We start from the raw sequence: 14,153 nt of genomic DNA, 5'->3' as shown, positions 1-14,153 counted from the left end.
ATGCCGATTCTGTTGTACTTAATAATCCTATGCAATATCAGCCACCACTAAGAAACAACAGAGGATAAAATAACAATATCTCATGCTCAGTTCAATTCTGATTTCCCTCCTGATGCGCCGAGCCCTCAGATTGTACTCGCATCAGGATGACCCATTCCTATTCATCTTTTAATATGTACAATGAATTCTCTAATCCAGTGGTGCCAAGAGGTAAGGCCAAGTTAAGACGCATTGTTATTGCAATATACAGGTTTGATCTGTACAAAAAGTCAGCCGCACCTCCATCTTCTCCTTGACTCACATGTGTCGTTCTATCACCTCCTTTTTCATTTTGTCTGGTTTAAGTGAATGTGTCGCCCCTTTGACGTCATTTTAAATGGAATTAAAAATACACCTTAAATGTTTTTGTTAAAACCATTATAACCATTGTCCCATGGTTTCATGTGTTTCTATAAAATAAAAATAAAAAGTCAGATGACAATACGTTCTCATTATTCCCATTAACACAGACTCATTCTCAAGTCAATTCTTCTTCCTGTTCCACATGGCCTCAAATCTTCTGTCTCACACACACACACGAAACATTATACCCAAACACACAGTCGCAGTACGTCTGGACTGTGTCACAGAGAGACCAGACCCATGTGGACAGCTTGACCTTTGACCTCGGTGCATATGATTATTCATCATCATCAGACTGCTCGGCCCAGCTCGCTCTGCTGCTGCACACACACATTACAGTCCGCTCACTGTTTGCTTTCTATCTTCACCATCTTTATTTATTCAAAGAAGGTTGACTGAGAACACTCATTGTTTTCACGTTCACACAGCCACACACACGGTGGAGCGGCCCAGTGCTGAACCGTGCTTTGCTCATGGCTAGACGGTGAGGGTTAGTTAACAGATGATTATAATAGGACGTTTTATAACAAGTAATACACTTTTGTGATGCAACTAGCTGGAATTGAATTAGTTACAAATTGATGATTCCTTATCCAAATGAAAAAAGAACACAAAAACCCCGCAGATGATCCCAGTTACTGTATTGTCTCTTACTAGCATTCACCCCACAGTTTCCTTTAACCTTAGGGAATCTTAACTTTAATGGATTTCATTTGACAAAAACACTTATACGCTCCTTAGGTAAGGAACACTTGCTGCACTGTAGATAAACCCTCAACAAACAATAACAAAATCAAACCAACATTTGTTAAAACTCCTTTTCATGGAGATGATGTTCTATCCCTACAATAAAAACAGATGACTTTTGAGCTATAAATGTAACTAAATAACAAGTGCTGGCGAGGCTGATATTACAAATGTATGAAGAACACTTATCTCGAGTGGAAACAATCACGCTCAGTGGCCTGGACTGAAGACCGATATTCAAGAAAATCACTATTCTGTTCCCCCGCATACTAAGCAGTACTCTGTGGCACAGAATTAATAGCAAGAGTTGACACTTTGCTAGAAATTCTGAATGAAAAACCACTGCAGCCTTTAAATTGTCCGTGGCTTCCGCTTGTTGGCCTGACATCAAAGCATGCAAGACATGCTTCGTTGCCATTTGCCTTGGTGAATGGGCAACAATCCAATCTGTACTTAAACAAAATGCTGTCCAGTGAGTTCAGATGTATACTTATTATCAGCTTTGAGTGTCAAATGTATGACGAATCCATACTTTAAAGCCAGATGATAAAACCACTATCTGTCGCAGTACATCCTCTCTATTTAAACAGGAAGAGGAAGCCCGACTTCCGACCCTTTGTGGCACTTGTCTGATATTTCCATCACTGACAAAACAGACAGAAACCACAAGAATTTGATTCTCAATTCTTGTGGTTTCTTATTGTTTACACAGCCAAGGGAATGTCAGATCACTAACACCAAGGATTAAAAATATCAGCGGTTTTAGTCATAAAGCTTCCCAGTAAAGGAATTTGCTCCTAATGATGAAATTCTAAGAAAATTCTTAGAAATAATGTTGGGACTAGATCTTGGTAAAGATACAAGTTGTTCACGAATGATATTAGCCCTTCAGAGAGAGCCTCAGGTGGAAAACTATGAGGAAAAAGAAGGAGGACTTTGATTCAAGCGGAGCTATTTTCCCGCTGTTATTCTCAAATAGATCAGGCATTAAAATGAACAGGATGGTACATGTCAGCAAACATTGTGAAGACTGATTTAAAAGTACTGCTCACATCTTATAATCATTAGCTAGGATATCTTGGTAGATATTTCTAGCATCTCTGTCAGAATGCCTGTGAATACAGCCAAGATGTTTTGTGCCGGTGTGCAGCGCTAATCCTAGGATGGACTGGAGTCTGTGTGCTGCCACTTTCCTTTAAGTTATCTTAGACTTAACTGAATTTGATGAACTTAATTGATCCCATTCTTCACAATCCTGCTAGAAAAGCTCACAGCGTGATATTTCCTTTAGGAATGAACCTCTGGGTTCTGCACAGCCCTCACATCCTGAGGTCCAGCCTGCCCTCGTTTGCAGCTAATGAGCTAAAGTGCTGGTTAGAGTGAGCGCTGTTGATCCCGTCTACTCCTGGCTTCCAGCTAGCCAACGAGTCAAGTGTGTCTTTGTGGATTAAATTCCCTCATGCAGCTAAAGTGAAAGGAATGTAGTGAGAAATATACTTCTGTACTGAACAGAGAAACAACCCAAGACATATGGATCAGGGTTAATACACTTTATCCAACCAATATAACCTAAAGGATTCATTTATTTTACCTTAGCTCATAGCAAATCCCCTGGCCACGCATGCACCACACCTGACTAATAGTAAGAAGTCTGCTGAGTCACAGAGGAAAGGTGAGATACTCCTAAAAGCTCTAAATTATTGACTGCAAATTAATACTTAAGGGAAATAGAATAAATATGAAGCTTGTGGTTTTGTTTTTTTTTGCTTAATTGCAGGCTTCCGGCTAAACATAGCCCCTGATATTAACACCATTAACCTCTTGAGGGTACATTTACCGCATGTCCACTGTTGTCAGGGGCTGCTGTTGCCAAAGCAAGAGTGTAATTAGACTCCCTTTACTGTCTCTGTCCAGAGAGGAGAAAAACCTTAGACTCAAAGACCGTTAGTTAGAGCCATTAATAATTATCAGGCTTCAAATACCTTGGAAAAGTTGTTTAAACAACAGAAGAGGCCCAAGACTTTCAAAAACTTAGTATTTGCAATATTAGCATTCAAACGACTTGCAGAGAAAACATCTGCTTTACTTTGGAGTTTTTTGATCTGCGGGTTGAGCAAAAACACGCCGTTTGACTTCAATAGTGACAAGTAATGTTAGCGCCACCTTTGGGGAATGCCTCAGTTAAAATTAATAATAGAGAATTGCCTGTTTCTGTGCCAGATAACCGACCCATTGAAATCCGCGGCTCAGCAACATCCCCAGCCCTGAGCCTGGAAAGCACTGGCCTAGATAGAAACAGATCTGAAAGAATAATGAATAATGAAATATCTCTTGATTTTTAACTTCCTCCTAAAGGCTTTTGGGCTTTACGGAGAGGAGAGAAAGGTGATGCTGGGGCAAGTGGAAGAAACTCATCTCTCAACTTCAACGCCACAAACAAAGTTAGAAATATAGAAAGAATCAAACAAAACTAGGGCCTATTATATCCGCGTATATATAGTTGTCTATCAGTAACTTAAGATTATAGTTGAAAGCAGAAAACTGTAGAAAAAAAAATAGAAAAAATAGCCTGTGAAGTCAGAACTGATTCTTTTAAAAGCAATGTCACCAATGCAATGCTAAAAAAGACGATTGTTAACGGTTCATTTGCAATGGGAAGTATCACTTTACAGTTGATTACTTGTTTAAGATGTAACAGTTTACATCCTTCCTTGGGAAGAGAAAACCAGACAGGTATTTATTTGTATCGCCTGTATCTCTGAGCTGGATCTTCAACAATAAACAAAGATATATTTCAAGGCTTAAGGGAAGGTAAAGCTATAATGTGCTAAAATCCAAATGAATTCCACACTAAGCTAGGGAATGAGAACTGAAGACTTTAAGCAATAAAGCATATGATGAGGTCGATATGACGTAGCTTTTCCACAAATTCCTCAAAAGAGCTGAAATGTTTAAATACTATGAGCAAATGTATATCCAATCCCCTGTGCCGTAAAGGGGATTTAAATGTTCTCCCAAATCATTTGAATCTGTTTCAGATATCAGCCGACGGCCGCTGTTTTCCGGCCTACTTTATTAAGAACAGACAGCTCATCTTGGATTTGTATGAAAGCATTCGTCCATGGCTCCTTAACATTCCTCATCTGTTTTGTTGCTGGGGATAGCCAGGCGAGAAATGGGCTTTAATCACAAAGTCCCCAAACAATAGCATAGTTAGTAACTGAAGATATATTCAAACTGCGCACGTTTGTCTCTCTCTGAGGAAATCTAAATAGAATTTTACAAACATGCACATGAGCAAACTGGACACTGAAGAACTAATGGTACTGTCTAGTATAACCAGGCAATTTGCATGCTAATTGCATGAATTTTAAAAAAGGACCCATTTGCATTCACATTACAAATTGGGCATTCCTCCAGGAAGACACTGGGGGAAACAGCAGGATAAGTTTTAACGTCCAAATCCCAACCATCGCAAGTAATCAGCCGTAAAGACTTCAAAGGTCAAAGCCAATGCCTCGATTTAAACAAGAGAAACTCATAAGATTCAATTCCAATCATCTCCAGTCACTGAATTGCATTAAAATGTGTACAGCAAAACAAGTCGCTCCATGATTGCTGTATGAATAAAACATGAGTCTCTCTGTGTGGGAAAATAGATTCACAATGACGTACAGTAACAAACGCCCTAAATCTCCTCGGAGGCATTTATGGAGCTTTATAATGACTATTTATATGCTCATGTGACAGTTATGTGTTTTAAAGTAGCTGCAGGTGTAGCTGCTTCTGTGTTTAGTGCGTGCCTTTTGAATGATGCTTTTGTTTTTGTTCAGATGTTCAGTTCCTCTGTGTGTGATATTTAATAGGGTGTGTCCAATGTGATTAGTTCAATAGTTATGTGCGTGTTTTTGATAACGATTTGCAGGAAATTGTCCCTTTTTATGCGTGTGTGTGTGTGTGTGTGTGTGTGTGTGTGTGTGTGTGTGTGTGTGTGTGTGTGTGTGTGTGTGTGTGTGTGTGTGTGTGTGGTACAGAGACACTATCTCTAACTGCCATCAAGAAAATGACACTACCGTCCACTGAATGGCTGGGATAATGGGCTCATTACACACAAGTGAGTGTGTGTGTGTGTGTGTGTGTGTGTGTGTGTGTGTGTGTGTGTGTGTGTGTGTGTGTGTGTGTGTGTGTGTGTGTGTGTGTGTGTGTGTGTGTGTGTGTGTGTGTGTGTGTGTGTGTGTGGGGGGGGGGGGGCCGTGTGAGGCTGTGTGTGCGACATGGAGTTTGAATGAATAACTGAGATCATTTAGTCATTTAGAGAAAAATGGGGGGTTTAGGAGGTAATCAGGCATGCATTTAAGTATTTAAAGCTGTTTTTTCCCCAGACACATGAAGCTCTCTGCTCAGTCGTTGTGATTGCACTTCACCAATCAGAACAAATCTCTGATACAGGGACAGGACCTCTTTCTCCGGACCAACAGCTCTGAATGCCTGGCTCTGATGGCAGTAGCAGCTCCATCCCTTTGACTCTTAAAATGTTAAGACATGAATACATAATTTGATGGATGTTATTTAAATTACGACTTTGCAAAGCCACTGTCAATTTAGTTATTTTTATTTTGCAGATATTTCTCAAAGTTAGTGCAGCAGAGAGCAGAATATCCAGACTTTAATTCCTTGTTTTGGTAAAAGTCGAGGCGCACTACATCCTCGCCTCGCCCCTGTCTTTCAAACCCCACGACCCCTAGTCCCAATCTCAAAGGAAGACGCTTAGGAAAGCTCCCGACAGAGCCACAGAACACATTATAGCTGTTTCCCCTGGCCAAGACAAGACAAATGATGTCATGTAGGAAATATGTTGGGATGCCCCTTTACTACATTTACAAAAATGTCAATAAAGTAACTGTGGTGAAAGATAAACACAGCTTCTATATGATTTCCTAATGTGCAGTATCCTCCTGCTCTTTGTGTTTCTCTTTATTGATTTTTCTTGTCTCTCCGTTTTTTCCCTAGCAGCATCGGGGCCCATTGTGGCTTTTTTGAAAGCTGATGTTCGTCCAATCATGTTGCTCTATTATAAAGTCACTGTTTGTGCACAATACCACTTGTTGCAAAGCCCCAGTGGCCTAATGGATAAGGCACTGGCCTCCTAAGCCAGGGATTGTGTGTTCAAGTCCCATCTGGGGTGATTGACAGCTGATATTTAACTCCATACTGTCAGGGATTTACACAGTTCATATTAAGTGCTGCCAAAACTCCAACTCTCAACACTGTGCCAGATGCCTGCACCTCCTGTGCAGATACAGACTGATCACTAAAGCTGCCGCTCTGCTACCAAACTACTCACTCTACGGCCCCTGTAGAGAAGCCACAGGTGGCTTATAACCAAGGGGTCGATGAATTACCATTCTCTGCTAACTGTGTTTTGGGGCTTTCTAACCAACACATAAACATGTTTAGATCTGTGTATGTAGTCACTCTGCATAGTTAACCGGTCTCAATCCAACTACAGTGAATGAGTTGATATCATAAAGATTGTTGGGTTGTCCGGTCTCTGTGACCTGACTTCACTAACACACCAAGCCCATTATCTGACATCGGCCAATTGGAGCAGTCAGTGAGCGTTTGTGAACCTGGGTTCTAAACGGACATGAGAAAACAAACTAATCTTTTTTCATTTCCATCTCATTTCATTTTCACGGATATTTTCACACTGCCGAAGTCATCTCGAATACAGCGCGGAGGTGAGTGAGAGCGGTGTCAAAGTGCTGTTTCAATGTGAGTATCTTAACAGTTTGTTTTTTAACTACCGACTTCCTCCGCCAGAGAGTTGTTTCCTCTCATGCAGGCGCAGAACATGATGGATGACGGTTAGTTGGAGAAAAAACGATCCTGATATTGTTGATTTAGAATGAAACTGAGTCTTTGTTGACATAACTTGTCAATTTATTCTGTCAGAAGTGCCAGTGGCCCAATGGATTGGTAGCAAGCCTCCTAAGCTAGGGATTGTGGGTTCTACTCCCATCTGGGGTGATTGGCTGCCAATTTGCAGAAATATGGCCTTGGAAAAGAGATTTCAATTACATATCTACTTCAATATAAGGGATATTCCTTGTAGCTCCAAAAATCAAAGCTTTACACAATTATTGAGCCTGCAGTCTTTGCAGGTGCATCCCAGCATATCTTGGCGTGTTACCAGCCTAATGATTGATGGACTGTGACGTCGTTGCTCAGGCTCTTATACAAAAACAGCTTCCCATCTTTCTATTTTCACATTTTTTACCAACACAGATTTATTTTAGATTTTTCCAGATGTGAGCAGCTCCTCCATCTCTGTGGGGCTTTGCATTCTGGGACATTAGCACAATCAGTAAGGAATACAAAGTGAATATATTCTGCTTACAGTCGTCTGACTGAGTGAGTATCAATTCTGTGTTGTAATTGTATCCAGAGTGAATGCAGTGCATACCCAAAGCCCCGTTAGACTCAGAAAGCGGCGCAGACTTGGGACACAGCGTCAGTCTTATGTTTCAATTATAACGGCCGAAAGGAATATAGTTTACAAGTGCTGGCAGGTGAACCGTAACTATGTCCAAAAAGACTAATTTCAGCTTGATGGATTTCAGACGTTTTACATTGTGGTTTTAACATGAGTGGGCAGAGCCGCCAGTACAGGAAATTAAAATGTGAAGCTTCATTTTTGCTTGCAGAATTTTACAGAGCACCATTTTCTTCCAATCATGCATTCAATTGACTATATTTACAGAATCTTTGCTGGAAATAGACTTAAACAACACTATTACAGCGATGTGACAGATTAACGTCCTTGTTTGCAGAGTGGTTGTCAGGTATGCATTCAACAGATGATTTCTCTGAACTGCTAAACAACCTCCGAGTCAAAGTGTTTAAGTGGAGCTGAAACCCTTCTGTAATTACAGCGATTCCCCACCAAAATAATCTCCTCCCTCTGTCTGAGAAAAACCTCCGTAGAGATGGGAAGGGAAATGACCACAGCGTGGAGCTCCCACAGAGAGCGAGGGAGGGAGAGAGCAGACACACACACGGGCAGGATGGTGGACAACACAACTTCTACACACATCTTTGCATCACCCATTCCTTTTTGTTCTTTTCCCAAAGATGAACACACTGGCAACTGGAGCTATACAACACACACATGCAAACACACACACAACAAAGGCTGATGTGGGCAGAGATCCTGGAACCTAAAACTGCACAATTTAAGTTCACACTCACACACTTTCATACACTCCCCACACACATGCTGACAGAAACACTATGCAGCTACTTCAGCAGCTCTTCACATTTTCACATTCAGACTTCATTAGAGCTAAATTCCCACCTGGGAGAATCCAACAAGGTTTCCCTCTCTCTTTCTAGGTCACGGTTAGTCGACTTCATCCTTATCACATCCACTTCACAGACCCTTTGTGTTTCTTTTTGGGCTTATGTAAGAACGTGTAATCAGTTGCTTTCTTGCTCTACGTTGTCCTCTGGTAAACATGATCAAAGGGACATGAGTTTATCTCCCCGTAACTAAAGGCCGGGATACCTTAAAGCAGCTTTTAATTTGAAGGCTATTTGCTTAAAATATGGCTGAGAGGGCAAAAGACTGAACCCCAAATCCCTTTTTAATTAGAAGATGCAGACCTTTGCTTCCTCATTACTTTTGACCGTCACGTTTGTTATACCCAAACATCAAAACACTCAACATGGGTCAATGTGTTAAACCCCATCCTGCTGGGAGGAGTCGATGCTTCAGGACATTTCAGAGCGCTTCAATTTTATTTTTTGTATTCTCCAGTGAGGCAAGCCACACCCCACTGCTGCACCTACAAGGTAAAAACAAACAACTAATAGAGGATTGTGGGGCTCGGCTGAACTGTAAAAAGGTCCTGTCGTTCCTATTCAACCATGCTTAAACTATGCTTAAAATAATATTATGTCTTTGCTTCCCCGCTCTCAGAGGCTCTGTTGTGTCTGCAGGATTTGCAGCAACCTCTGCCTGGATTTCACTGTGGTTGACGGATCGGCCTGGGGCCAACAGATAATTAATTTGGTTGATCTGGATCTGGGACTTCTGCCATCAGATCATTTTCTCTTTGTGAGCCATTACTGAAACCAACAGACATAGACACTTGATTTTAAATACTGAGGGGGCGTCTGACCCGTCAGTGAATGACAGTCGCCATGTTTCTGGGTGAGAAGCTTGATTGCTAAATTGATTCAGAGTTGTTGATTTGACTTTTATAGGAAGTGTATCTAAATGAGATTAAAATGGCCTTCTATCTGCATACATGTGGTAACTGATGTTTAAAAGACATACAAAATCACAGCTTTTATTCTTACAGTTTTGATCATCATTTCTATTAGTAACAAGGAGTCATGTTTCAGGAGGCGAGTCAGGCGATTAAACCCCGTGATAAATATAGGAGAGACAACATATGTAGATGGTAAAACTTACACAAACTGTGCTTTGTAAAAGTCCACCGCAGATTACAGCCTGACTCCCTAGTGAACTAGGCACTGTACTTTCTGTAAGTGTGTTTGTACACAGTTTTTCTTGTGTAATCATAGAATAAAAGCTACGTTTCAGTTCAGTGTTATTAAAGCTACCATAAAAGGATTTTAGATAATCTGGTTAGTGTTTGTTTGTTTACAAACTGTCTGACTTGGTTTGTCGCGATGTCACCATATACCCAGATCTGAGAAATGTATTTAAAGGGGCAAATGTTATCATACCTGAAAAAGATGAGCATTACTCTAAGCACAGAGCTCAGCTGGAATGAGCTAGAACTGTGCTGTAAGGTCTTATAAACCTGACAGCTGCCATTACTGTACTGAGGTAACCACTTTCGAGTGGCAAAGGTGTAATTTAGGGGAAAAAGACTCAGTTTCTGACATTGCACAAGTGTTGGAGAGTCAAAATAAGTACTTAAATGATTCATGTGACTACTGAAGACAAGGCTTTCACAGTGAGTGCTGGAGGAAGATGAATGCAATGCAGGTGATTACAGGGATAGAGGAAGTAAGAGTGTGGGAAAGACCCAAAACAAATAAAGGGACAGACGGGCAACGGTATAATTTCTGCTCGAGATATCGCATGGCAGTTTGTGGGCGGGAATCCAACATGAAAGAAAGACACTTGAAACATAAGGAGAAGGTGTGTGAAACCTGTCACCTGCATGGTGTGTGTTTGGAACATGACAGCGGGACAGATAAGTAAGAGAGAAGAATGAAGGATAACAACAAAGTGTCTTACCGGAGTGTGTGAACTGCAGTCTTGGTTGAGATGCTCTCCATGCCCCAGTAAAGGAAGCCCCGAGGTGGGCAAGCAGCACCACTGTCACCAACCGACACATCCTCCTCTTCCTCCTCACACACACAAACAAAAGCACACTGAGTCCAAGTGCTGAACGTGTCACAATATGGCTGTTGCACTCAACACTCTTTATCCAAAGTGTTGCACTTCAGAAGAAAAGTCCAAAGATGCTGAATCCAAACGTGCTAGAATAAGTCCAGATCCTGAAAATGATTCAACAGCAGCACTCACACTTCACTTTGAGTGTGTGTGTGTGTGTGTGTGTGGGCTTCAGAGATGGAGGGGAAAATGTATTCCAAGAAAAAACTAAGTCGTCTCTCTGCTGCCTCCTCGCAGCTTGACAGCTCTCTTCTGTTCTGTCTCTCGTCCCAGCTACTCTCTGCGTGTGACTGCGCTCTCTCGCTCTCTCTCCCTCTCTCGCTCTCTGGAAGGCGGAGGGAGCAAGATAGATCGCAGATCACTGTGGCCACCCTGCAGACACACAGATGCAGGCACACACCCCTATTCACTGCTTCAGTAAAACCTAGTGAGAGTGGAAATGAGAAAGACAAATCAGCTTTCATCTTTATTCACATGTTTCACTACCTAATGCTCTCACTCGCCCACTTTAACTGATAATCTCTTTTTCACTCATTTTCTTTGCAATAATTTCTTTGTTTCTTTACAATATTGAACTCTTGGGCTCTTGTTTCAGACACAAGGTGAAAAAGAGGTGCTGCAGCACAGGCAGTATGAGAAAAATAAAGAGCCTTGTTGAACATTACAGCATGTAAACATGTCACAGTAGTGGCAAAAAATACCAATATGAACCTGGAAATAAGCATAAAAAGGCCCCTTAAAGATATTCAACTATGCAGATCAGAATTGAGGTGCCCAACAGCAAAAGTTCTGCGCTGCTTAATTCTGAAGTCTCGCCATGAAAAAGTCAGCAGGCTCTTGCCTCAGGACCTCAAACGCAGGTTGGGGAGAGGGGCTCAAGCGATTTAAACTGGGGCCAAACAATGAAGATCATTAAAAGGAATGAGTAAAACAAAAAGTGTGATTCTAAAACAAACCTTCTCCTTTACATTCCCAGCACCAAACCCTCTCGATGAGTCTCTTTCCTCGTCCTCATTATTATTTTCTTCGTTTCTACTCCCGACCCAGATGCAATAATTAAAGCCCGTGCCTCTGTTCCCGCTCTGTTGTTGTCATTAGATAGCTGCTCGCTGGGGTAAGGCAGCACTGACTGAATTTTTCACCAGCTTCAAGTTCAATCAAGGGCTAACAGGGACAATTTATTCATTCTCCGGGATAAATAATGAATTTAGGTTGCGTGCAAATGAACAAGTATAGACTCTCTCCAAGGACTTCTGAAGCCTAAATGATTTATTCTCCACACTTGTTTGCAATTGTATAATTAGTGAAGTTTTTTTTAATATGACCCAGCAGTTTAACATTTCAATTAGAAGTTCTGTAATGCGTAGTTTACACATGCCTTAATACAGCTTTTAATTGGAAATGGGCAAATCTGGTCAGACCTGCTTGATAATTAAGTGACTATTCAACAGAAGAAGAGGAAGAGGTCCCTGCATGGTTCTCCTCCAGTGATGGCCCGGGGCCCCGGCTGGAGTGACCACTAAATGAAGCTTCATGTTTTAATAATTACACCAAATGTTTGTGCAGCTCAGTAAAACATCATTCCCTACAGAGAAGTTGTTTTACTCAGTTTTAAGAGCGACACATTTACATGTCTTATTGTTATCAGTACAATTAGTTATACGAGTCTGTGCTGCCTACCCCTCGTTGCTGTAATGTCTCTATTGTGGCCCACTCATCTGTCCTGTACAGCAGAACGGTGTGTTTGTGTAGTTTTGTCTGGTATTTTTGTAATTCGTCACTCTACATTTGTGCAATTAAGTTATCCACCAGTGTTGTAATTATCGACAGCTTTACTTGTGCGTTTGTAAGATTACGTTCCTTGTGATAATGACTAAGACAACGACTTTGCTAACAGAGCCAACTAGCAAGAAATAGCAAGCTTGCAAATATTACATACTAGCATGCTACTTGATAAAAAAACGTACATAAAGGCAAGATCTTATATACATTTTAAATGAATTAGTAAGATTAACCACTCCTGTGCGACAGTCTACAGCTCCAGAAAAGAGAGCGCTGCAGCATTATCAGTTCCTCTGGTTTTATTATTTATAGGTTTGTCTTTGAGTTAAACGATTTTTATTTTATTTTTACTGTATTCTATAAACTACTGACAACGTTTCTCTGAGTTGGAATTCAAAAGATACTGGAATGGCTGCCATACATGTAGAGATTGAGATTTAAGAACATTTGGAGCAGCCTCTTCATTTTTTCCGGGGCTTTAATTCAACTGAAAGACCTACAAAAAGAAGTGTTTGAAACTGCAGATGTCAACGTGTAAAGAGGCTGAGTTACGTGTGTTAATATTGTCGGTGGTAAGTCAGTTGCAAAATGCACACTTCAACTATTTCCAAAATGCAGTACAAGAGAACTACAATTGTAAGAGTTGAGATCTGTAAATTAGGGAAAACCTGAATAGTGAAGTTTAAAGGTTAAAAGGTTTTGATATTTGGAAATGACACTATTGCAATATGAAAGCAGGAAACAGCGGACGCTGCAGTCATCATTTGAACATGTGAGAGTAAAGGAGTCACCGTGAGTCGCTGCTGCTTGTTGCATGTTTTATAATCATGTGGTTGCTCATAACACGAAACAGCAATCCTCTCATAAAGCTTTAATTTGACCTGTTAGTCATGTACTAAAAAGCCAAACCAAAAAATGATCACCAGCCACTTAAGAGCACTACCTGGAAGATGGAAAAGACAGGCATTTAGCACAGTGCTGTCGGTTTAAAACCTCCAAATGAAACTTCTCGCTTTAATCTGTCGCCATAAATCTGACTAACATGGACATCCTAAACTCTCGACACATGGAGACAGGATAATTACAACCTCGTTACCAACTTTTCCTGATCAGTCAGCTTGTTAATCACAACTAATGAACTCCTAACAACGGTGAACAAAAAGCCTCTGATTTCTCTGACAAGGGATGCCAATTAGTTAAATTAGTGTAGTAGCTCTGGTCTCATTACCGGCCTCAGATCTCACCGCTTCTATTCTTTACAAGCCGCATAGACACAAACACACATCCATTTACTCATGCCACATTCCCTGTGTTTCCTGGGTTGAGTGAGAATGCATCATCTAATGAGCACTCTTTGTTTTCCTCTCCTTCAATCTTGTTGTTCTTTATGTTGAGCTCCACCAGGCTGATATGAACCCTAATGTCATCAATTCACAGTGTATATGATATGATGGATGATGCAAATGGAAAAGAGAGAAAAGAAAAGCATCAATTAAGCTGTTTGAGATATAACTGCAGGCTGTCATGTTGTGCATTTGTGCCAACCAGGCCCATCCCAGCACGGGTTGGAATGGTAAACATCTATAGTTACAAGAGGCAACCAACAGAAACAATTTGAACATAAGATTCATGAAAATACATTTAAAAAAAATCATGATCATTTACTAACCATCCTTTCTAATAGATTTAAAAGAATGACTGAACCAACTCAATCACATTTGACCCAACTTTTTGTCTTTGATGCAATCCACGTCACATATCATACTTATATATGTTAAAACAAATG

At 40.8% G+C, this 14,153-nt stretch overlaps 1 protein-coding gene and 1 non-coding gene across 3 annotated transcripts in view; one reads left to right on the top strand and one right to left on the bottom strand.

Annotated features, from left to right (window-relative positions):
* sema3h (sema domain, immunoglobulin domain (Ig), short basic domain, secreted, (semaphorin) 3H) overlaps positions 1 to 10,863 on the bottom strand; it is a 64,927-nt gene extending 54,064 nt beyond the window's left edge. For both annotated transcript variants that reach the window (XM_063889462.1, XM_063889471.1), the window contains exon 1: positions 10,427 to 10,863. In XM_063889462.1, coding sequence (XP_063745532.1) covers positions 10,427 to 10,526 — 100 coding nt within the window. In that variant the 5' untranslated portion in view covers positions 10,527 to 10,863. The remainder of the gene's footprint in view (positions 1 to 10,426) is intronic.
* Positions 6,262 to 6,334, top strand: trnar-ccu (transfer RNA arginine (anticodon CCU)). The gene has a single exon. It is a non-coding gene; the product is annotated as a tRNA-Arg (tRNA).
* Positions 10,864 to 14,153: the final 3,290 nt, after the last annotated feature.

Source organism: Eleginops maclovinus, chromosome 1 (assembly GCF_036324505.1).
Source record: "Eleginops maclovinus isolate JMC-PN-2008 ecotype Puerto Natales chromosome 1, JC_Emac_rtc_rv5, whole genome shotgun sequence".
Taxonomy (NCBI): Eukaryota; Metazoa; Chordata; class Actinopteri; order Perciformes; family Eleginopidae; genus Eleginops; species Eleginops maclovinus.
The sequence above is the reverse complement of the archived record's forward strand: the minus strand, read 5'-3'. Positions and strand labels throughout refer to the sequence as shown.